Consider the following 24,721-nt stretch of genomic DNA (forward strand, 5'->3'; position numbering starts at 1 on the left):
GACGGCCACAGAGTGAGACGGAGTGACTCTGAGCTGCAGGTTATCAATGCAAGTGGTCCACACAGTCGGCCCACAGACACCCCCCCCTCCCCAGCTCCTGTGTGTGTGTGTGTATGTGTGTGTGTGTGTGTTTGTGGGTAAGAAAGGGAAATACCTGCTCTGGGAGGACCTAAACCGGTGGGCAGGGAAAGACAAACACACCTTGATATGGGTAGGATGGACAGGTATGTGTGTGTGTCAAAGTAGTAAAATTGGTGATGTGTGCGTGTGTGTGCTCGAGTGTGTACAGTATGTGTGTGTGTGACTGGCTGGGGGTACAGGAGCGGCTGGGGTTTGGTGCAGAGAGCCGCCAACGCATTCGCCCCAGGTTGGATTTGGCCAAAACTCAAATAAACACCAACATGAATTCCTCTTTTCTCTCAGCGTTCCCTCATATAGCAAACACACATTTATGGTGCGGAAGTGAAGGAGAGCCGCCGTACACAGCCCACAGTGTTCCTGCTGCTCCGCACCTTGGCTTGTGTGTGTGCATTTCTGCATAAGCATGTGTTTCTGTAGAACTGGAAGCACACGCGCCAACTCCTGGTTTTTGTAAGTTCACCTCAGTTCAGTTCAGAGCTCCTAAATCACACGGAACATTCTGCATCTTTCTGTCGCTTGTTTGGTCGTTTTCTCTCGTCCGTATTCGCTCTCATCTTTCCTTCACGAGGAGCCTCATATTTTACTTTATGGTATTTTAGAATGTCGCAAGTTTATCGCAGATTTTAGTGCATAAACTACCAAACTGAAGTTAACGATTCCCCGATTTCAACCACATCAATAAATCCTTATCCTGCCTATTTCTCCATAACTCCCCTTTGCACTGTCAGGTAGGCAGTGGGCCCCTAGTGGAGTAAAAACACTTTCATCAATAAGCTCACATACACATCTTTAATCTCTCTATAGAGTCCACACACACACACCAAACAGAGACCCCTCTTTTCCCTCCGACATCCCACTCCGCCCAACCCAATCCTGCATTCCTCTATACACTCCCCCTTCCTCCTCCTCCACACACACAACCCGAACAAGCCACAATTGAGGGTTTAGTCTGGGGGGGAAGAGGAGCAGGGGCGCGTGCTGTACAGTAACTAACCAGACAGAGCAAAATCAACTCTGTGGGTGTGTGTGTGTGTGTGTGTGAGAGAGAGTGATGAGTTTTGGGGATGAAAGCTTAGAGATGTTTTTCCTGGACAACGTTCCATCTCTGGGAATTGGCTATTTAGTTTCTAAGAGAAGACAGAATGCACACACATAATTATGTAAACACACACACATAAAGTACACACACACACAGATTGGGTAACGTGGTGTCCTGGCTGAAAGGACAAACACAAACAGGTAGCTGGATGAGCATCCATCAGGATTTGTGAACTTTTTCACTTCACTATGAAATTTATCATCATGTGTTTTCATATAATTTGCATGAGTAATGAGTTCCACTGGGATGGAGGACGATAAAAAAGCTGATAAAAGGAAACAATGATTAAATATCTACGGCCCAACATGTCATAAACCTTTGCAATTCACTTTGTGTTTAAACTGGTTCATCAAACTGTCTCCTATTATTAATCATTTGGTCAAGAAAATGCTGCAAACTTTAAAAGTAACTTTCATTATGTGAAACACAACAGCAAATTCCTACATTTAAATTTGGACGATGAATCTAGACCTGAACAGCTGATATATATTCATCAATAATGAATCGATTTCAATGATGAACAGTGACTTATGTTAACTCTTGAGAGAAGACGTGCATATTGTTCTGGTTTCAGCTTCTCAAATGTAACTTTGTTATTGGTTTTCTTAATCTTCTATTGTGGTTAATTGGACCCCGATGAATTTATTCTGTTGGTTGGAGAAAACAAACTATTTGAAGTCAAACTAGACATAGACATTTTTAAATAATTAAAAAAGTCTTAATTGCAGCCCCGGATTCATTATTCATTCGTTGTTGAGGATAAATAATAATTTCAAACTCTAATTCAATGGTTTTCTCTCATACACACCAACTCAAAAATACATAGTCATGCAGTAACCTTCACATATCGGTTTAGCAGATTTACTGCAACTCTGAGGTCCAGCTTTTACCAAGTAATTTTCTGTATTGGTCTCCTTGTCCATTTACCTTCGGTTAGCCAAATAGAAATCTAATAGAGACATCAAGGCATATTTGTTTTCTGACTGAAAAGGGGAAATGTTCCTGCAAGTCCTCTCCTCATTGCCAACACTCAACCAGTCCCGGGAGCTCAATATAGAGAATATTCATCACAATAGTGCTGCCAGACCCAAAGAGTAAATGTTTAAAACAAACAAATAGGTCCCACTGCATGACGCTGGAATCTTTATACTAAACCACATTCAAATAACGTCAATTTTAGTGCACGTATTTTGTATCAATATGGTTACAGGAGAGATATTTTATGTTGTTTGTTTGTCTTCGTTTTTAAAATAGGCAAAGTTATTTATTTTAACAAATAGATTGTTGTGTTCCTCAGACGCTCGCCCTGGTTTTCCCTCTCCTTCCAACACGAGTCTATTTCTTATCTTTTGAAAACAAACTAAAACTCCAACACACTCGCTCCATTTGAACCAGAGGGCCAGAGGACTGGAGGGTCTCCAAACCCTGTTTCACTTTTTTCCCAACAACCAACATTATTAGTTTCAATCACTTAGATCAATAAACTCCCTAACTTGACTGGAAACCAGCAGTGGTGGGTTTTTCTTTCACCTTTTTCCCCAGTGTGCTTGTGTGCTTGTATTCTGTCACATACTGAGTGTGGAAAAACTGCAAGGATTTCACATTTCACCACATCCATAAATATTGAAACAAGTTCCCTTTCTTCAAATCTCAGAATACTAAGTAAATATTGACGAGGTGGGACAGGGGTGGACTGAAGCATCCCATACCTGTGCTTAAACACGCTCACATATGAACATACATGCTCACACACACACACACTCGTGTCCTGCAGCTTCGCTCTGAGCGCTCTCTGTTCACACCAGGGAAGTCCTGGAAAAATTAATTACCAACTTAAACCTACATGAAACCCGCCTCAGAAACACATATACCAGTTCACCGACACATGGATGAGAGGAAATCTGAAACACGTGCAGCACCGAGGGAAAGGTTCACAGTGACAGGCTTCACCTACACACTGGATAGAAGTAAAATCCTGAGCAGAGTAGAAACCTGACTGTGTTAACTCTGAAAGGAGCTCTCACTCTCACGGCTTCACTCCTCAGATGAATGTGTTGTGTGTGTGTCTTTATGCAAGAGTGTTTTCTGCGCTGCAAAGGAAGTTTTTCTGTATGTGTGAGTGAGTGTGTGCTTGTACTATCTTTGCAAGGACCGCTGTGACTGTAAGAACGTGTTTAGACACTCCTCACCTTCTGTCAAATGTTAAAAAAAGGCTGTTTTGGACGTTGTTTCAAAGGGTCAGGTTTGATACGTTTATGTTAAGGTCAGCGTTAGAAGGTTACAGGATTATTTCAATGAGTGTCCCCTCAAAGATAGAAGCACATGTATGAGCATGTGTGTTTATGCTGCACCCCCCTGCCAACAGTAACAGCTCAGTAGCCAGTGAGCAGGAAGAGAGAGGTTCATTAAAAAACCAAATACAGCCGTTACATAACCAACAGTTCTGTTCATCCCAGATCCCCCTGTGCTACAAACACACTCCTCCTTCATCCCCCCCTCTTCTTCTTCTTCTCCCTCCCACGGCTGCTGGCAGAGCCCACCCATCATCCTCTCCTCCTCCCATAGCAACAGCTCATCTCAGCTCTCCCCCCCTTGTCCCCAGACCGACACGCCGCCGCCGCCGCCGCCTCAACTCCTGTCTCCATCCTCCTTTATCTGCTCCCCTGGTCCCTGCCACCTCCTCCTCGTCGCTCTCATCTAACACTTCCTTCTCTTTCTCCCACCTCATCCAAGCGTCAATTCAAACTTTACTTTCATATACAGCAGGACTACCAGCTAGGAATATTAACTAGAGTTCAAACAAGAAAACTTTATGTTTTTGATTTGACTACTGAGAGGGGAAAATGACACGCCAGGTCCCATGTCTGTTTTAGTCTCAGGAAAAAGCCTTAAGCAATTTCAGAGACGGAGGTTTCTTATGGGGGTTAGGTTTCCACTAACCCTGCAACTGACTTGCATACTAAGAATAAAATCAGCAGAAAGTGCAGTATATGTGTAAACACAGCAGATGGCAACACAGATTAAGGATTTGGGATGTATTAGAGATTATCTGGGAAACCTCTTCCCACAAACAACAATTCTCCTTCACTGGTTTGGACTGTCAAAGACTGTCACACAGCTCCACACCACCACCACCACCACAGAGAGGCTTCTGAGAAAAAACTAATAAAGTAAATAATCTAGACTAGTCAATCGTCTCACACTGAAGGACGGTGCCCCCTTGTGGTCTAGAGATGCATCTGATATGAGTCATATCAGCAGCAAATCTCCCGCCAATCAGGTAATCTCAACACCAGAGGATTGGAACTTCAACAGACACAGGAACGCTTTCTGTATGATGCACGTTAAATTGTTTCCACTACGTTTGTGTTTAATTAGTTATTATATGCTATAAGAGCAGGGGGATTGGGGATGTGATTGACAGCATCAGTCTGACTCCTGATGGGCAGCGTGTGTGTTTCGCTATTATGGCTCCATCCACGGAAACTGCTACTGCACAGACCCCGGCTCCAAATGCGTAAGATGGCAGCGCTTGCATTCAGTGTATTCTAGCTTCATTTCTGAATAGTGGCAGACATGTCATCCATCTTAATATACAGACTTTGCAAAATAACCATATTCAAATCTGAACCAAGTTAAGTTTCTGCTTTACTTCTCACCCTATCAGAGCACTCGTTCTCTGACTTGGTATCAAGGTTTTTTTGTATTGGGATGTAATCATGACTCAGTCAAGACCCCCCAATACACACACACTCACACCACCCCCCTAAGTTAAGTAAATGCAGAAAAATAAAAACTTAACAGAAGAAAGAACATTTATTGCAGCACAGCTACATGCAGCTCAAACAAGCCTCCTGACATTAATTATATCATAGTAATATACTAGGTAGAAATGGCAGGATCACTCTCAAACACACCGGTTATATTTACACAGATATTTTTAAACACACTCAGACCCACACAAACAGTCAAAAATGTATGGGCGAGAAGTCGCAGTGGAAGTGGCTGTGAATCTCTCTGGGGCTTTCGTACTCAATCTTGACACTAGGGGGCACTGGAGGGCTTTCTGGAGAGGCAGGGCTGACCTGAGAATGTAACAGGGATGTAACCTTTGTTGGTGTGATCTCCCTTCTGAGGTGTGAGGGTCGCAGCGTTGACACAGGAGGGAGGACGGTGGAGATGCAGCTGCTGCTGCTGCTGCTGCTGGTGGCGGTGGTGTGTGGCTGGAAGTGTGATGAGCGCTGGGAAAGCCCCAGTTCCCCCTGAGGGTGGAATGAGGGAGGCAGCGTAGTGGAGGAGGGTGGCTGGCGATCTCTAGCAGTCCCCAAGCTGGCAGGGTAAGATGGAGGGCACTGAGTGCGCTGGTGCATGGACGGCTGGTTGTACACGTTACCCCACGGGTACGACTGGTATCCAGTGAGCCCACCTGGTGGGACAACACACACACAGATCCAAACAGACGTGTGACAGTTGAGCTTTATTAGAGATCATTCAGCAAAAACACCAAGTTACTACTAACTATTTTCTGTGTCCCACCATAACCCCCCCTCTCAGTCAGCTGAACCCAAGAGCAATGGCAGCTCATCTGCCAAACCTTTCCCACCTTGAAGTCATTCAACAGTTTCGGTAGTTGTTGGATTGTTGTTCTTTTTTTGTCAACTAAATGCAACAGAGAAACAAAGGTCCTTTTCATGTTCTGATTAGACAACGTTACTGCAGTCGGGGAAGTTCCCATTGCTGAGTAGGTATGAGTTCTTTAATAAAGACATAAGAGGTGAAGTCAACTACAATAACTACAGAGCAAAAACATCTACATGAAGTCTAGTTTAGCGGTTTGTAGGAAGCTGATAAGACACAATTACAAACCAAGTAATTACACGAGTCATTTTGAGATACTGTTGTGACCTGAACAAAAATCCTTTGTGTTGAGGCTTATTGCAATAATTAGAATTGAGTAAGAGTGATGTCACAATTCTGACTATTTGTCTCCAAACTGAATGTGCTGTGGTTGTAAAACCAAGCAGGATTTTAAGAGGTGCCTTGAGGTGAGATTTTAGTAACTACTGTACATACGGATGGTATATTTGTGGGTTATACTGTAGTGACTATGATTTTACATTATATAACTTTGTTGCATTTGTATTTTTTATTTTGCGACCCCTCATTTTTACATGCTAATCCTTGATGGGTGTAATTTTGTGGCCCCATAAATCAATTAATCACAGTGACTCACCATGATGACCAGTGGACTGCAGCAGGATTTGTCCAGCACTCTGGGACTGGAAATAGGTGTGGCCTCCAGTGGAATAGGTCACCACCCCCGTGGAGTTTCCTCCGGGGCCAAAGGTCAGGTAGGAGGTGGGGTTGGAATCTGGAGGGTTGGGGGTGAGGTAGGGGGAGGGGGTAAGGTAAGCCATGCGAGGTAGAGATGCTTGAGCCTGGTGCTGGGGCTGGCTGCTGGGGAAGGAGTTCTGAAGCAAGTAGGAGAGACTGTTGTTCTGCTGGCTGGACGTCAGGTAGTCGAGCTTCTCCCCAAAGTCAAACAGAGAACTGGGGACAACACAGATGAATTCAGTCCCACTCACTTACTTTACTTACAGTATATGGTCATGCACACTTTCACACTTTCATATATCTGAACCAGTCTTTTTGTCACACTGTTCCAGAGCAAGGGAGTCCAGGAATTATACAAGAGGGTGTTCAATGAGGGATGGATAATACTCGGCTGCCAATGCAGTGAATGGATTGTCAAAAATAACTGGAGGCCTGATAAAAAGTTTGGGATATTCTGATCTACAAGATAATCCATTTTTAAATACTCACATTAAGAAACTGTTGACAGCTCTCTCTTTAAAACTAAGACTCTAGAGCCACACTGGCAGCTCTGTGAGGTTGTATTAAGTCTCAGTGATGCTTTAAGCAAAATTATATTATCAATATGCAAACATGCTGGTAGTGAGACAGCCAACTCGTTGATTTATACGGCCCTCTTTCTAAGATTAATGAATAGTCGGGATTTGCTTTTCATGTTCTTAGTCATAAATCAAAGTATCGGACAAATTAACACTCTGACCTGATGATGGCGCCAACTGACCAGCGTAGCTAAAATCTAATTTTCCTCTGTAGCTATGCAATTAATCTTTGGGTGTAGGAAATGAACATTGGAGTTTCAGGTGGAAATGTATAGATTTCTGATTATGTCTATGCCAGATGAAGTTTATGTAATATTGTGTTAAAGACGTAAGGTGTCCAGATGAGAGACAGGTGACGTCAACTGACTGGAAAGGGCCACTGTCCTGAGGAAGGCCTGATTAATACCTGGAAGTATGTCTGAATGAATTAACCTCGTCAAGAGCCAGCAACTGTTCTTATGAGGGTATATAAAAACAAGATAATCTGACAGAGAACAACCATGTAGGTTTTCTCTCTGTGCTGCATGAAGAACTGAGACTTGATTCATCACATTGTGTCTGTGATTCCTCAAAGAATTAGGAACTCTCAAGAAAAATGTATTCTACAAAAGGGTAATGTGTTTATGGTGTGTTTTTTTTACCACACAAAAACAGTGGACATTTATGTATTTTTGGCTCATCCTTGACATTTCAGATCAAAAGCACAATTTTCAAGATAGTTGCTGTCCCAATTAATTTACAGAGCACACTCAGCCTATTTTGAAGAAATGTTTATTCGACTGAAATGTGATATTATATAATACGCCTTCAGGTGTCTTCAAAGCACCACTAGGAAAGTTATTGTCATTAATTGTTTAATTATCGGCTGGAAATTGGGGATTCTTTTTACTGTTGCGATTCATGTTGATGTGGTTAAATAAGCAAACACTTTTTGGCACAAAGCAATTACTAACTGAGAAGTTAATCAGCATGATTTCTGAAAAATGTTTCAGAGCAGCAGCTGAAACTGACTTCCTACCACGACACGCTCAGCATAAACCATCATCATATCAGTATTTCATAGGATCCCTGGTCGTGTCTGCAATCTGTCCCTCTGTCATCTCTTGAACCCATTGTCCCTGTTCAAATCATCATCTAGTATTCATGTCACAGTGTGTTGTGAGCTAAGCTGACCTGATGTCAGTCTGCAGAGACTGAGTGTCACGATGGGCCAAGGAGGAGCTGCCCTCCAGAGCATCCAGAAACAGAGGTGGGGTTTGATCTGGGGTGTTGAGGAGGGGTGGAGTGGGGTTGGAGGGGTTGTACGTGGTTGTGAAAAGGGGAAGACTGGCTCGCCGCAGGGGTGGAGGACTGTGCATGGGACGAGGGTGGTACTCGGTTAGCCCTCCCTGAGATGACAGCTGCTGCAGGCCCCCGTCTCTCACTCTCGAATGACCTTGGAAATTAAACACTGAGATTAAAGAAATGCTGCAGTTTGGTTTCTGGGAATATTTACAATCTCAGCATGCAGGTAGGAATCCCACTGAGCTTGAATTTAGCTTAATTAGCTAAAGTTTTTTATAACAACAGAGACTGATGCACCAAAGACTGATCGTTGGTCCTACTACAAACTATAAGTTATGTAATTATAAAACCATTGATGTCTTCAATAACAACTCTTGTATTTATCTGTAGTTACAGCATTTCATATTCAACCAGATCTGTGTTAGCATATATCCTGTCATAACACAGTGATTAGCTAGGTAACACGACATCTGCATAAAAACTGAGCTACTATCAACATTTTTGCTGGACGACGCTGTGTTTTGAGCTAAAGCCCTCGGCGTCTGTGTTCCTGCTGTGCCAACACAGTGGCCTCATTAGAATGAGTGAGTGGGCGTCACTTTCTTAGTCTGAACATGACCTCAGACTTTATAAACAAGTTTCTATACCACAGAATACACAGCCCTTTGTTAGCATGTGTGGAAATATCGTTCATATCTAATTTACATTAACTAAACCCTCAGCTCTGGAGAAGGTGTACCTGGGCTGGCCAGCAGGTTACTGTAAGAGGTCGGGGTCTGGATGGACAGGGTGGGCAAAGAAGGTGCTGCAGGGGCACCGTGGAGCAGTTTTGTGGCAAAGTGACCAGGAAAACAGGGATCCCCCTTACTGAAAAACAAAGCAAGTAATAAGTAATTGATTGTTTGAAGCTTAAATACATGCATCATTGCACTGTTCTAAAGAAATCTCCAAATAACAAGAGAACATACCATAGCTCAAGGGATTTACTGACCTATTAGGTGCCAATGTGGGCGGGGTGGGATTCATTTGGTGATGTGGGGGGCTAATGCTGCTGCATCCAACTCTACTCTGCCTATGCTCAACCTTTGTTGTGATGGAGCGCTCAACTTTCCTCCACTTAGCCCTGCGGTTCTGAAACCAGACCTGGGACACGGGATTAGAATAGCAGATCGTAGAGTTGGACAAAGAGGGACAGACGTTAACAAAGAGAATGAGAAGGGGCACATGAGAGTGAAAGCAAGACCAGACAAATTTTTTCTATTCTTACTCGTATATAAAGCCAAATTATCAAAAGGAAAAAAAGTGATGACTGTCTTACCATAATTCTCTGAGGTGTGACACCAACTGAAGCAGCGATCACCTTCCTCTTCTCTGCATCAGGATAATGGTCCTCCTGGAATAGGGCCTCTAAATGCTCTAACTGATCTGTAGCCATATGCACAACACACACGCACGCACACAATTCAGTTAAGTATTAACATAATATGAAAACACCTGGAAAAACAGATAATTTGGTTACCAGTATTGTAGAGTGTCCGTGTTTTCTTCTTCGGGGCAGGCGGCAGCAGGTAGTTGTCCACAGTCTCTAGCCCCGGGAGCAGAGGGAAACTGAAGGCCCGGCCTCTGCCCCTGGTGCTGTAGCGGATGGAGCGTCGGGTGGAGTAAACCTGGGTTATCTCCATCTGCTATGAACCAGTCAAACATTACCTCATCTATCGTTTGTCTGCCATTATCAATAAAACCTGAACATAATATAGTGTAAACGCTTTAGACTATAGAAGTCATGACTAAAATAACAGAACTAAATATTTGCCCCATCAGAAGTGTTGCTTTGTGGGTAATGTAGACACCAGGTTTTGACAAGGAGGAAGAATGGATGGATTAAAGATAATATCTGATTTTGCTGCATAGATTATTTGTTTTAAGCTGTTCATAATGTTATAGAAATGCATTACTGTAATCTATTCCATCCTCACCTCAACAGGCTGTGAGCCCAGCTGGGGGAGAGTGTGAGGCTGAAGGGGGCTGTGAGGCCTCTTTGTCCCGTGGGGCTGAGGTGGTGCAGGTTGAATAGGGACTTGGGTTTGTGAGGAGAAGAGCAGAGGAATGGGAACCGTGGGACCACACATCCCTGTACCCCCACCACCCAGGTCGATGGGGTCGGACACGTCACTGCTGTTCAGTCCAAACTGAGGCTCCGACAGAGCCGAGCTCTCCTCTGAGCTCACTGACACCTCCTGTGTCTGATTCTGCTTTTTCTCCGCCATCCTCTCAACAACTGCTTTTACTTCTCTCCTGTTTCTTACTCGTTCACTTTGCTTCCTACCTCTCCTCCTCTTACTCTTTTTCTGCTCTTCTATTTCCTCTGGATGTTTTGATTCATTATTCTGTTGCTGGTTGTCCTCGATCTCGTTGTCTTCCATCTGCACCTCCTGTGCCTCCTCCTCTTCCAGCCTACTCTCTGGCTCCATCCGCTCCTCCTCTTCTCCCTCTGTTGCCATAAGTTCCCTTCGAGACATTTTCTTATCTTTTTCCTCCTCCCCCTCCTTCTCATCTCGCTCCGTTTTCTCTCCTGCCTCTTCATCCTCCCTCTGATTAAACACTTCCTCCTCTCCATCTCTCTTCCTCCTCCCTTGATCATTCTTTGTTTCCAGATCCTTCAGTCCTTCACACAGAAGACTTGGACAGTCTGCAAAAGAGTGAAGAGAGAGCTTGTTTACGTGTGCAGGTTAAGTTTAGACTATTTTCACTGAGGTAAAATGTGGCCATTTTGTCTAAGTTCTGTGTATTACAGCCTTTAAACTCTCAATTTTAATCAAAACCAGACTTGGAGACACTTAAACCTACTTTTACAACTTTTACAAGAACCCCACAGTCAGATCAATAAAGAACTAACACAACCTGAACAGCTTTTCTACGATGCTTTAATCAATCCCTCGAGCAATTACCTGGTCTATGTTGTTTTTTTGTTTGTTTGTGTAACATCAGGAGTAACTAATGAATAAACTACAAAACAGATTTCCACTCTAACTTGGTGGAAAGATGTGACATGGGGCACGAAGGAGACCATTTTGGGGCAGTTCTGGATAAAGAGGGCAGAAGGGAAGACGTTTTATTACTTTCGTTAACATAGTGAGATAAATTAAGATTTTTTTTACAATTTCAGATTTCCCACGGAATAATTCATGGATCCTCATGAAAAGAAAAACCTGAATATTTAGGGCACAGCTATCTTTGAGTGTATAAAATCAGTTGGACCGTTCTAGTTTAATAATGTTTTGGTATCTAAAATTCTACTTCCCAGAGTCAAAGCTCAATACATACTCAGTTTACTACCATAGAAAAGTAGCAAATCTATAGAAAGGAATAGAATTGTGGCTTTTTTTTTTACTAAGAAATTTCTTATTTATAGATAGAAAAATATATGTTTTACTAAATCAACATGTTTCAGCTCCACTACAAACCTGCAATCAGACCATGTTCTATCTGAATGAAGCTATAATGAGCTAGAAAAACTTCATATAAAGATTTCATATAAAGACTTCATGGAGAACTTCTTGCCTCTGAAAAACTAAAATCCTGGCCATGTTTTCACATTCCTTCATCATTCAGATAGATATACTTTTATTATTTTACATAGAGTCAAAGCCCCAGGGAGGTCTTATATATATTGATTATATCCTAACAGCAGTAGTCTAACGTGGGAGAAGCGGTGGGTCCCTGAGTGGACAGCAGCTGGTCAGAGGTCTGGTGATCATGGTCCCCAGAGGATAGACTACACTTAATGAGTGTCCCAGCTGAGCGGCGCCTCGTGCCACCTCACCTGCGCGTTAATTAACCAGGGCCGGCTAGCTGCTGCTAACCCGGCTAACCCCCCCCCCCCCCCACTACTCCCACAGCGGGGTCGTCGGTGTTAATAAACCGCTTTTCATTCGGTAATTGTCTCCGTGGAGTCCCGCAGCACCGGGAAGACGAGGAGCTTTAAATACACACACGGAGTTTTCAAAAGTCACTCAACGCGAACAATAAAGATAAAAGACTCAAGCCGGACTTCTATTCGGAAGCTGAAAAGTTACCGGAACATCAAGGCCTGAGCCCAGAAAGTCCCAGGAGTCCTTACCAGCGTCTTCTGCCACATCACAGTCTTCTTCCATATTAACGGCCGCTGTCAAACACCAATAAACGTTCACTAATAATCAATTAACCGAGCGGCCCTTCGGAGAACACTGGTCCTGACGGGAAGCTAATCACCCCTGATTGATTGATTAGCTCCTCACCAGCGCTGCTGAGCAGCACAAGTATCGCGACAAGGGTCAAACCGAGCCAGCCAATCAGCGACCAGTACAGGCCAACCAGGATGTAACGGGGAGAAAGGCACAGGTATACAAATATGTACTTCAAATAAACACATCTATGCTCTTATACTTTAAATATACACATCTTTTCTTATATACTTCAAATATACACATCTATACTTATATACTTAAATACTTATATACTTATATACTTCAAATATACACTTATATACTTCAAATATACACATCTATACTTATATACTTCGAATATACACATTTACACTCTACATATAATTAATCTACATCAAACTTTTTTGTGTCAGTGCCTGTCAGTGCTCGGGCCCTAAAAAAGAACAAACATACATAGACACACACACACCAAATAAAAATACATCAGAATAAAAGAATGACAAATATAAATGCATTTATCGATGAAAGGTTCAGGGTTTTTGTTGTTTGTGTCTCATATTAACTATTTCATTATCCACTATTTTAACAGTTAAAATTTAAATATGTACAGGCTTAAGTAAAAAATGCTCAAATTCCTATAAATCAAATACTATTAAAATGAAACTCTAAAAATGTATGATATCAAAGTACGGATTATTGCAAAAATATAGTTCTTTAATATATTTCAATGTGTACTGGATTCTCATTGAAGGTTGGAACACTAATACTGTATGTTCCCATACTTATAGCTCTTTAAATCTAGATACAAGCTTATAAACACAAGAAACCAGACACAAAAGATTTAAATTTATAGATAGAGTTAAATATATTGAAATAGTTACAGGTTAAAATCAGGTTCTCTGTCAGATTGTCTTTACTGCAGTCGTTCCTCCACCACCCACCAGATGGGGTATGAGCTGGACCCCAGGAACCCCCTCCTGTCTACCCCAACCAAGGAGTAGTAAAGCTTTTATTCTCCCCAACAGAAGAAGGCTCATGCATCATCCCCCTCTTGTCGTCTGGGTAATGGCAGATTTCCGTATCAGCGGCCCACTACCCAAGGCCAGAATGGTTTGTTGTCGTCGTCTCTGTATCCAGGGAAAGGCCATCTGCAGACCCACTGGTGCTCCTCCACTCCCAGTGACCTTGGTTTCATCTGGTTTGTTGCTAAGAATGTAAACTGAGAAGAATAATGCCCCTTCCTGTGTGAGCTCTAAAAACCCTAGAGGACAGTTTATCTAATTATTTCATAAGATCATTTTCATGTGACTACTTAACAATTATAACATCTCTGGCTGTTTCTCCCTCGAGGTTTCACTGAGTTACGCATGTGTAAATGGGCTGTTAAGAGGCTGTGATCACACACGCATTCACACACACACACACGCAGACACGGCAGCTCTGTCATATGTAGCATTGAGGTGCACGGGGTTGCTTTTAATGTCAGTGGGTTAGAAATGGTATGTAGGCCATGCTAATGCTGGTGTATGATAACACCAGAGCGAGACTTCATATCTGCATGTGAGCTCTTTTAAATGTACCACACTAAAATACATTTCCAACACGGGCCGCCTGTTTTACCCACTTGTTTAAACACTCACTGCTCAGTGAGCAAATTAATGGGGACTTAAGTTTGAACTGAATCCAGCAGCAGGAGAGAAGTCACAGTAAAGACCAATATATTTTTGTATATCTTTTGAATAACCTCACCTTGTCATTCAAATAGGTCCCCAGGTTTTGCGGTATATGTGTCTGAGTTTTCTCCTTGATGCCGGGAAAAAAGAGATACTGATGGAATTTCATGTGTCAGAGCATTGAAAATTGAAGCTAAATAATTCAACAATAGTCTGTCTTACCAGCAACAATGTCCTGGTTACTTTGGATAATCCAAAGAGTGTGATGGAACTGCGGGGAGGTGTAATGTTCATCGTCTGTTCTCTGAATTTAACACATATTTTATAATTGTTGTGAGCAGAAACGCCAGAGATCTCAAAACTGGACGTGTTGTGCGTGGTTTCATTGCATGCGAGGCCACAGTGAAGAATTATGTTTCAAGTGAACCAACGTTTTCAGTCAATGAATACACATTAATCCATGTTGAAATGAACTGCAGCTTTAATTAGGGGGTGGTGAGAGTGCTGCTAATGAAAGCAATAGACTTTCTCGAGAAGAATAAGGAGTAATTGTGTTGAAAGCTACAATTTAAAGCTCATAAGCAGTTCCTCTTAAGGCTTCCACAAGCAGCAGGTGGTGAAAACACTTAAAGGAAATTCTGACAATATTTCCATGTAATGCTTCCCATCTGAGTTTCCTTAGTGCTCTTAAACATAACATCATATTTCGTATTTCTTCATATTACAGCAAAGTGGTGCAGCAGTTTCCAGGTTGTCTTTCTTGGGTTCACCAGATTGGGGTTAAGCGGTTATTGGAGACTCTAAATTGTCCGTAGGTGTGAATGGTTGTTTGTCTCTATGGGCCTCTCGTCTAATATCAGCAGGGGTCGGATCCATCTCCTCACACGACCCTCAAAGGATGTGTAGATTTCTTCATTTTTTATGAGTGAAAAGACCTTCTTAAAATATGATTTAGTGACATTTACTATGTAATTCCTGCCAATCATAAAAGTTCTTCAATTCATTCTCAATACTTATTTATCCTTGAGCAGGGTCACAGGGGATGGAGCCCGTCCCTGCTGACATAAGGCACGAGACCAGAAAGTTCTGGAGCATGACATGTAAAATCCTCTCAGTCTAGACTGAAAAACACAGGACCTTCTTTCTACAGCACTTCATTAAACTGGTAAAATGAAATGATTGAATTTAGGATTCACTAAAAAGCACTTATGTGAGAAAAATGCAAAATTATATAAAAGATCAAAGCTGGATTCCCGTGATCCCCAGAGGCTGTGAAATCCCCATGTTCACTGCATGGTAATTGCTTTTGGTATTTGATTAATGGTGTATTTGTTCTAGGGAAAATTAAAGTTAAGTACAATGTTGATTAAAGTGGGCTCGGCTTTGTCATGTAACGTTTTAGTCCAGTTTGGCAGTGTGTCACATTTATTTATTTGACTGTTTACTTTGTATTCTGCTGACATTCCTGAAGTAAATGGTGCTTATTCAACCTACACAATACAAACTCATAATATTTTTACACATTTTTTGGAAGACAGGAGTAGCAGTTGTTTTCTGGGCAAATAATGATGGTAATACCTGTAGTTTGCTCTGAGCTCTAATGGAAACTTGGAGGAGAGAACTGCAGCTGTAGGTGGCATCACTCAGGAGATAAGGAGTTGTTTGACGTTTTCCACTGCTGGTAGAAAATAAAGTGCACACACTTAGTGTCATGTGACTGCTCTTCAGTTTAGGTTCATGATCAGTGCAACATGTGTTTATGAGACCAGACTGGACACAAACAACATCTCAATTACCATTTTCTAATTAGGAAAGACAAGACGGGACAGATTTACCCAATCAGGTTTTTTATTTGGAACAGAGTGGCAGATTAGTGACAGGGCGGTGGCGTGGAGGATCCGCCTCCTCTCGCCCACTCAGCCAATGACAGAAACTCAGCCTTAAAAAAATGCAAATGTATAAAAACAGGAATGGGAACAGCAAACATAGAGTAGTGTAGCCTCCATTAGGCTTCACACACACACTCACCTACACTCTCACACATACAAATCCACCCTTTCTTATTCGCTCACTCACACACACACACTCACACATCTTATTTGGCTACGCAGGCTTATATGGGTACAAACACACGTTTACATTTTGACAGTCACTTTAGAAAAGACAGTACGTGTTAAGATCATTCCTGCCTGTGAGAAAGTGGCGTGGTGCCTGTCCGTCTGTCCCTGTTGCAGAGAGACAGACAGGCCGAGTCAGACAGACAGTGAGAAGACACAGTCAGTGTGTGTGTGAAAGCCACTGTGAGGGACCAGCTGCCCCACATTCAGCAGTGAACAGACTAAACACACTCAGAGACACACACTCAGAGACACACACACACACGTCGACAGGCTAGTCAGTGTACACAAGAGTCTGCTGTGAAATACCGAGGTGAGACACTCACGCACACACGCACACGCACACACACACACACACACACATACACACACACAGGTGGTGGCTTAAGATGAGGTGGAGACACACGCACGTATTCTCACACTGGCGAGGGGGCAGGCAAAATACACACAGGAGTAGAAGAGGTGTGTTACCTGTCTGTGGAAGAGCGTGAGAACTGCTGGGGTAGGTAAACACACTCTCGACCACAGTACATTCCATCTTAAACTTAACCCTCTTTTTCTATCACATACACACGGACAAAAACACACACACACAGGCATCCACACACACCCAGACTAGTATAGTTTTGACTCCCATGCATTTTTGTTCTACAGTACTGAGTATAATAGAAGCTACTAGCCCAGTCACACTGGTGTGGTTATTGTTACAATCTCTTAGATAGAAGCACAGCCCTCCTCACAATCCCCGAACTGAATCCTAATCCCCATGACCCATGACCCGGTCCCCAGATTGGTCCCGCAGGTTTCAGTCTACACCATAAACACTGATTCAGAGTCTTTTTTCCCCCACTCATAACCAATCCTTTAACTAAGATTTAGTTTTTTGACTGAATTAGTGCACGTGTGAGCAACTTCCTGCACGGATTCCCACTTCCTGATTTCGTTGAAGCCCCTCATGCTTCCCAGTGGCCCCTCCCATCCCCAAACAGAGAGCCAATGGTGGAAGAAAAAACAAAGTGAGGCATGCAAAGGGTGTGTGGGTGTGGGTGGGGGGGTGGGGTTAACGGATGACGTGATGGCGGACGACGTGATGACTGAAAACATAGTTGTGCTTTTATACAAACAGACCAAACTCTAAACCAACCGCAGCAACTGATTGACAACTAATCAATAACATATTGAAACCACCCGATCGCGTTCGTATCAAAAGTGATGACTATCACAATGACGATGATGATGATGATGATGACGATGATGATGTGGTTGATATGTGTTTGAAAGATATGATCTACAGTATATTTAAAGTCTGTGGTGTGTTGATGTGTGTTTGTGTATGTATGTTTGTGTCTGTGTCTGTGTCTGTGTCTGTGTGTGTGTGTGTGTGTGTGTGTGTGTGTGTGTGTGTGTGTGTGTGTGTGTGTGTGGTTGACGAGAGCACAGCTCATCTAGAGTGATGACGAATGTGATGAATAAAAACTCTTCATGGTCATGCAGATGGTTAGTGATGTCAGAAAGGATACAATATTTACATATAAACTTTTTTTTTTAAACTGCTAAATACACATCCTCCTGTTGAAGTATTATTATTATCATAATTATTATTATTACGGTATTATTATTGTTCACCATCCAGCCCAAAACATTGATATATTATTGATTATTACTATCCATAACTATTCTTTGTACAGCTGAGAGGAGCAGATGGGCCGTGGAGCGAGCCTCAACGCCACCAGCCGGTGTTTCCACAGTTGCTCCTCGACGCTGTGGAACACGCCAAGGGTTGAGCATCGTTTTCTGGTTGGCTGAGCACAGAGAGAGAGGCCAGAGCCACCTTCGAGCAGATACGAGTGTGTGTGTGTGTGTGTGTGTGTCTGTGTGTGTACATGTGCGTACGTGTAAGCGTGTGTTTATGTGGATGTATGCCTGTGTGTGTTTGAGCACCAGAGGGACGGAAGGCACAAAAGAGACCTTTCCTCTCACCTTTGACCCTTGGCTCTGTGTGGCCAACCAGACGCTCTAAGTGTTATTTGTGAGGGGGTGAGGGGCAGAGTCGAGCCCATCACTCTGTTTTCTCTCTCTTTTGTGTCTCCCTCAGCTCGTTCCGCCCCTCTCCTCTCCTCTTTCCTTTAAGCCTTTCAGTCGCTCCATAAAAACAGAAGAGGGGGACTTTTGTGTGCTGGAAAACACAGGATAAGCGCTTGTGTTTTGCTTTGTTTAGTTTTTTTTTTTAGAAAATAATCATATCATTACATACAGAACAAGAGAATCTGTAGAATATTAATAACAACATTTACTTTAAAAACATCTCGTGTGTATGTGGGTTTTTTTTTTCAGAATATATTTGGATTTTTTTGTCCTCTTTTTCATTTTCATTGAAAAGAAAGTTCCAAGTCCGCAGAGAGAAAGGCGCTCTCAAGTGTTTTGGAGACGAGAGGAGAGAGGGATGAGGAGAGGCGAGCAGATGAGGTTGGAGCAACAAAGAAGAGGAGGAGGAGAAGGAGGTGGGGGCGCTGAGAGTATCTCTCTTCTCTCTCTCTCCATCTTTCTCTCTCCCTCGGTGTGCGGTCTCTCTGGCGTACGCGTGTTATGCGTAAAACTCCTCCTGCTTGTCTGGTTTCTGGTAGGTGACGGTGGCCTGTTTAGGTTCCTCCAGCGTGTAGCTGCCCTCGTCCTTCTTCTTCATCCGGTACACCAGCAGCATCACCAGGAAGGCGGCGAACAAGGCGCCGACCACACCTCCCACTATCACGGCTAGAGAAATACATAAGGACATGGTGGAAATCAGAAAACCTTTCCAGATTATTACGGCGTAGATGCTACCAACACACAGAAGTACACATAAACAAACACAAAAAATGCCATTAGCGCCATGGTTACATCCTGCAGCGGACTACAGCACTACAAACACGCAGCTTTAAAAAACACTCTAGTCTGAAAGCAGAGCAAAGCTACCACAGCATCACTATCACCTAGTTGCTATGTGAGGACTGATGAGCCTGAACTTGCCAACATACGTTCTGTGTTGCCAACAGCTTTGTGCTAAATTGCAGCCCTGCAGTGCGACATGGTAGTTTAGCCTAACGGGGCTGGTGTAACCTATCCACAGCAGCTTTATCTTTCCACCTTTCAGTGCACGTAGCGCTAATGAACTCTTGCTGCCCGCGATGGATTGATGTGACGTAATCGAATGAAATAAGAACAAAAACGTTCCTTCGTTAAAAGAATTGGTGTTGATGCCATAACAGAGAACAAAGTGTTTTTTTGTTTTCCTAAATGCTCGATGAACACTTTGTTTCCATTCATTTTGTGGGAGGTGTTTACTGTGTTTATACCATTAAGGCCAGTATCCGATCTGCACAAGCTGGGCCATTTAAAACAATTTAACTTTCCACCATGCACTGTCGGAGAACTGCAAAAGAACTGGACACCTCTGAAACACCTTTTCTTGTAGTTGAACATTTTGACATGTACTTATTGTCCTATACTGTGCATGAATATGTTAATTTCACATATTAGTTTTTAAGGTGGAGGACATCTGGAGTGTTGTAGATGAATTGCACAATTAAAGAGGATGTCGGTTTTGCAATTTAATTAAAATATTCATCCAGTAAATAATCTTTGGTTTATAAAATTTAGATTTGGCTCAGCTTTACTTTGTGTTCAATGCTAATAAGCATTATTATCATATTAATATGCTAAACCAACATGGTGAACATGGTACACATCCTCCTGTTATTATTGGCAAAGTGAGAAAGCTTCCATGCTTCATATGCTAACATTAGTATTTAGCTTAGAGCACCCATGTGCCTCAGTGCAGAGGTTCGCCTGCAGACGCTTTGTCTTTTTAAAATATTGATGCAGCAGCTACAACACTCTGAAGCACTGTATAGATTATGAAGGAGGAATAGGAGTGGTGGTTTTTGATCAAAATCAATATGAAGGAAACAAATGTAATTATCATATGATTTGAAAGAATGGCCTGAGGCAAAAATAAGGTTCATTTTTCAAGACTAGAAATTGCATTATTCCTGTTTTGCCTTCATGGCTCCCATCTCATCTTCTTGGGGGGAAATTCTGAAATCAGTGTGAAAAATCAGAGACGTGTTGTTGCAAAATAATTCGCCTGAATACACCGTTGTATATATGAATGAACGAGCCTGACATGTTGCTGTAATTTGGTTCTATCACACAAACAGTCTAGTCTAAAGTCTGCTGCCTCCTGCTCTTTACCGATGACCAGGAAATCAGCAAAAACCACCGCCAGCAGTCCACCAATCAGAATAGCTGAAGGAGAGACAGAGAGCCAGTCAGGTCAGGCGAGTTGGCTGCTGCCTCGCTTTCTACAACAGCTCTTTGGGATCAGGGGAGGGGGGGCACTTGAAAAGAAATTGGATTTACCCAGAGGGAAAATGATGAGAAAAAGACAGGAGGACAAAGGAGGCGTCGGATAACCCAGGAAGAGGATTGCTTGTTCTCAATGGGTCAAACTGGGATAAGTAGCACAAGATGAATTCAAGCTACGTGAATTCAAGGTAACACCAGTTTGTCTTTGCAGCTCCGGAAAAAGTAAGGGAAGAGCACAGGAAGCAACGGGAAATGAAATCTGTCCGTCTACAGGGTGTTTATTATTGGAGGCAGAATGACAGAAGACACAGGGTCAGACAGACAAAACCTTAGACAAGACAAAACATACAAAACAGTAACAAAAAAGAAACTTTATTTGGATTTTACTTGAAGATATTCTTACCTATCAAGACCTCTTTTCTCTCCAAGATGTTCTTCTGTGGCAGCTGCGCGGCAGAGCTTCCCGCGTCCACCGTGTTGCCGATCAGATCCGGATCCACCGGCAGAATCCCTCGACCGAGATCGTTCCGGCGATCCTCGCGAATCTCGAAATCTCCACTTGGTCCTGCAGCTCCCACCTCATTGTTATTCTCCTGAGACAGAGAGAGAGAGAGAAGGGGGGGGGGGTGAGAATAACAACATTGTTTCATGAAGCCGTTGCTCTGAAACTTGTCCAACTGAAACACAGAGCTTTCCATGGCACATGTTCCCATTTGAAACAATGAGCCTCTGTATATTCGGAGCGGTGGAAAGCTGTATGTTGTCCAACACGTATACGCATTTCATAAAATCTGGGAGCTTAATTACAAAGTGGAAAACCAGACAAGTCTAAGTGCATCATGCTTTAATGCAGAGACGCTGCAAATGTACACATGCACACAAATCATATACATGACTCAGGTCTGTAAATAATTTAACTGTCAGTGGTAAAGACGTCAACATGACTCAGCCGTGGGAATCAAACCTTTATTGGAACCACATGAAATGAATCTACTACTGTGCGATTTGATTCCCCTATAGCTACTGATTTAAATCATCCTCTTGTCAAATGTAGTTTTCGATTTAGTCAGGAAAAGTTCTTGTGTTTAGACAAACCTGACACTGGGGATTTCATTTATTTTCCTTGTTGTCATCACATCAAAACCCACAATGAACTGTTCCCACTGAGAAGTTCTGTCTGTGCAGTCAAAAGCTTGATATGTACTCATTCTCATTGATGTGTATTAATTCAAGAACCATTTGTGATAACAGTTAAAGATGAATGTCTTCAGTGGGAATGAATGGGTTGTGCATCACAGGCCGGGTCGAGGAGTTTGAGAGTATTAAGTCGTGGAAGTATCAAGTTGACAAATTGAAAAGAGCTGAACAGCCTACACTGATGTCATTTCAAATAGTTATCGCACAGTGGTTTGAGTTTTTATAAACTCGTGTTGACTTTCGTCCTTATGCAACTCTTCAAATGAGAAATGTTTTTTTTGACACGTTTGTATTTGTTAATAAAGAGCTACCTTTTGGTACCAGAACCAGACTGTTACTTGGAGAATTGTAGATCTAATCCATTTTCAGAGACATGTGGTGATATGAGACTCTTACCTGTGTGGTTGAGGGCTGCTGTGGACTTGTCGTTCTCTCCGTTGGCATCACCTGAGTGGCTGTTGTCATGGGAACCCTGGGCCTGAAGGGGACCCTGGTTCTGACGGTGGTGGTGGTGGTGGGAGAAGCTGTTGTGGCCTCAGGTGTGGTCTCTGCCGTGGTGGTTGTGTCCTCCTCTGTGGTGGTTTCCATGTCGAAGCCGGGGAACATGGAGGTGGGCTCCGGGGACAGGTAGACGTCCTCTTCTTCTTCTGTGGTGCTCACGTCATCAGAACCAGCCGAGGGCGCTGCACTTTCTGCGGAGGTGGTTGCGGGGATGGTGGTCACCACGGGGACGGCAGCGGGGGTCTTTGGGGCGGCGGTGGTCTGGGCGGCAGCAGCAGCCCTGATTCGCTCCAGCTCTCTCTCCCTCTCCAGCTCTCTCTCTCTCTGCCTCTCCCTCTCCTTCTCTCGTTCCCTCTCACGTTCTCTCTCCCTCTCCCTCTCTCTCTCCTTCTCTCTCTCCATCTCCCTGACCCGTTCCCTCTCTCTCTCCCTCTCTCGCTCCCTCTCCAGCTGCTTGGCCTTCTCCAGTTCCTTCTGCCTCTCTATCTCCAGCTCCTTCTCCTTCTCCAGCTCTCTCTCCCAGAATGCACCGCTCTCCCCATCTGCCTCGGTGGGCAGCTGGGTGGCGGTGGGCTCCTCGGGGCTGGGGCTGGGGCTGGGCTCGGCCGCAGGTGAGGCGGAGGGGGCGGGGCTAGTGGCCTGGGTGGTCGAGAGGAGGAGGGGCTCTTCTGTGGTGAAGGACACACCCGCTGAGGTCGGCCTCACACTGACCTCAGGAACTGGAGAGGAGCAGAGAGGAGAGTGTCGTGAATTTAAACATGATTTAATCAGTCAGCAATAAGTGAAGTTATAACATTTACAAATCTCCCTGTGGAACACAACCACACAACTCACCTGCCCACACACTCACAGATAACATTAAAACTGTGGCTGCCTCACACACACCCAGGTTTACTCTCTATTTGGCATGAATTGAAATTCCAGACATTTAGAAGTCATTATCATTTTGCATCATCGTTAACAGGTGTCGTGTCGCTCGACTGTTAATTTTCACTGCACTGCAATAACCATTGTGCAGACTCTTGAGGAAATTATCTACTGAAAACATTTGAGCGTATAATGTGTAAGCATCAAGGTTTTACTAAATTAGGGGTCATAAAGGGGCCCAATTATACGGCCAACATCCAAACACATTTCCTGATTCAGTGAGGTTCACGTCATTCCTTGTTCCCCGTTAGCTCTATAGCTTAGACGAGCAAAGCCCCACATAATTAAATATTATGATGTTTGTTTGCAAGCACATTGTGTACTTATAAAAAGCTTAGAATATATTTATTGATAGTATTGTCAGTGACTAGTTGGCCCCAGCTGAAGTCTGATTGTATAAAACCCACTACAAAGTAAACAGGAAGTATATTTTTGCCTTAATGTGACAGTGTAAAAAAAATGGACATACAACGTTATGGCTGGATTAGAAACTGGGTGTTTTAGGTTGTTAAAAAAAATCAGCTTAGAGAAAAACGATGCCTCAGTGCTAATCCAAGATGGCGACATTTGAAAACTATGACGTAAGCCTGTTGGTGCCGTGCAGCCGTAAAGTCAGTGGAGCACTGCAGCAATGAACGATTTGATGTCATAGGAAAAAAATGTAAACTGCTGTATCGAGGCAAAGATTATCTGACTTTCTGTCCCCTAAACACTGTATCCTTGATTTCCCACAATGCAACTTGACAGCATGCTTTCACCAGCCACTCACTGCCTGCTGAATGCCCACGTCTTTCAAATTATACACCTCCAGTCTTTGATCAGCCCAAACTAAAACAACCTTGTCTTATACTGACTTTAGTGTGTAAACCTGGTGGACTGCTCCTTAAACTGTATCTGCCAAAGTACATTTATAAATGTCAATATACCCAGAGACACATACACAGCTGGGTTTGTTTCGTCAAGTCTCTTCTAATTCATAAAGTCGTGATTTTGTCGATGACTCAGCGCAACAAACAGAGCTGCAATCAAATCGCCACTGTTTTTCGCCATTTAGCCACAAGACAAAAAACAGAAAGAGCAAAACAAGAAAATGAGAATACCAATGGTGAACTGTGAGTCTGAGTGTATTCAACAGGGAGAGAGCAGGAGATTTAATCAATGTTTCTGCTGGTTTGGTTGCTTTTGTATGGACGGAGAGAAAAATGCATATTAAAAATTTAAGAGGAGAAGAGAAGAAAAGGAGATGGTGAATGCTGAGTGACTCGTTTTCTTCTTAAACCTCATAAGCGCATTATAACACCTTTCATTTTGTTATAGCAGC

General features: G+C 43.1%; 1 protein-coding gene across 1 annotated transcript in view; it reads right to left on the reverse strand.

Annotated features, from left to right (window-relative positions):
• Positions 1–17,834: 17,834 nt before the first annotated feature.
• Positions 17,835–24,721, reverse strand: part of sdc3 (syndecan 3) — a 34,096-nt gene continuing 27,209 nt past the window's right edge. Inside the window, exons 3-5 of the mRNA XM_061093094.1 lie at positions 22,369–23,192; positions 21,179–21,368; positions 17,835–19,182 (exon numbers count right to left, since the gene is read on the reverse strand). Of these exons, the coding sequence (XP_060949077.1) occupies positions 19,016–19,182; positions 21,179–21,368; positions 22,369–23,192 (1,181 nt within the window). The 3' untranslated portion in view covers positions 17,835–19,015. The remainder of the gene's footprint in view (positions 19,183–21,178; positions 21,369–22,368; positions 23,193–24,721) is intronic.

The sequence above is a fragment of the Limanda limanda genome, chromosome 19 (assembly GCF_963576545.1).
Source record: "Limanda limanda chromosome 19, fLimLim1.1, whole genome shotgun sequence".
Taxonomy (NCBI): Eukaryota; Metazoa; Chordata; class Actinopteri; order Pleuronectiformes; family Pleuronectidae; genus Limanda; species Limanda limanda.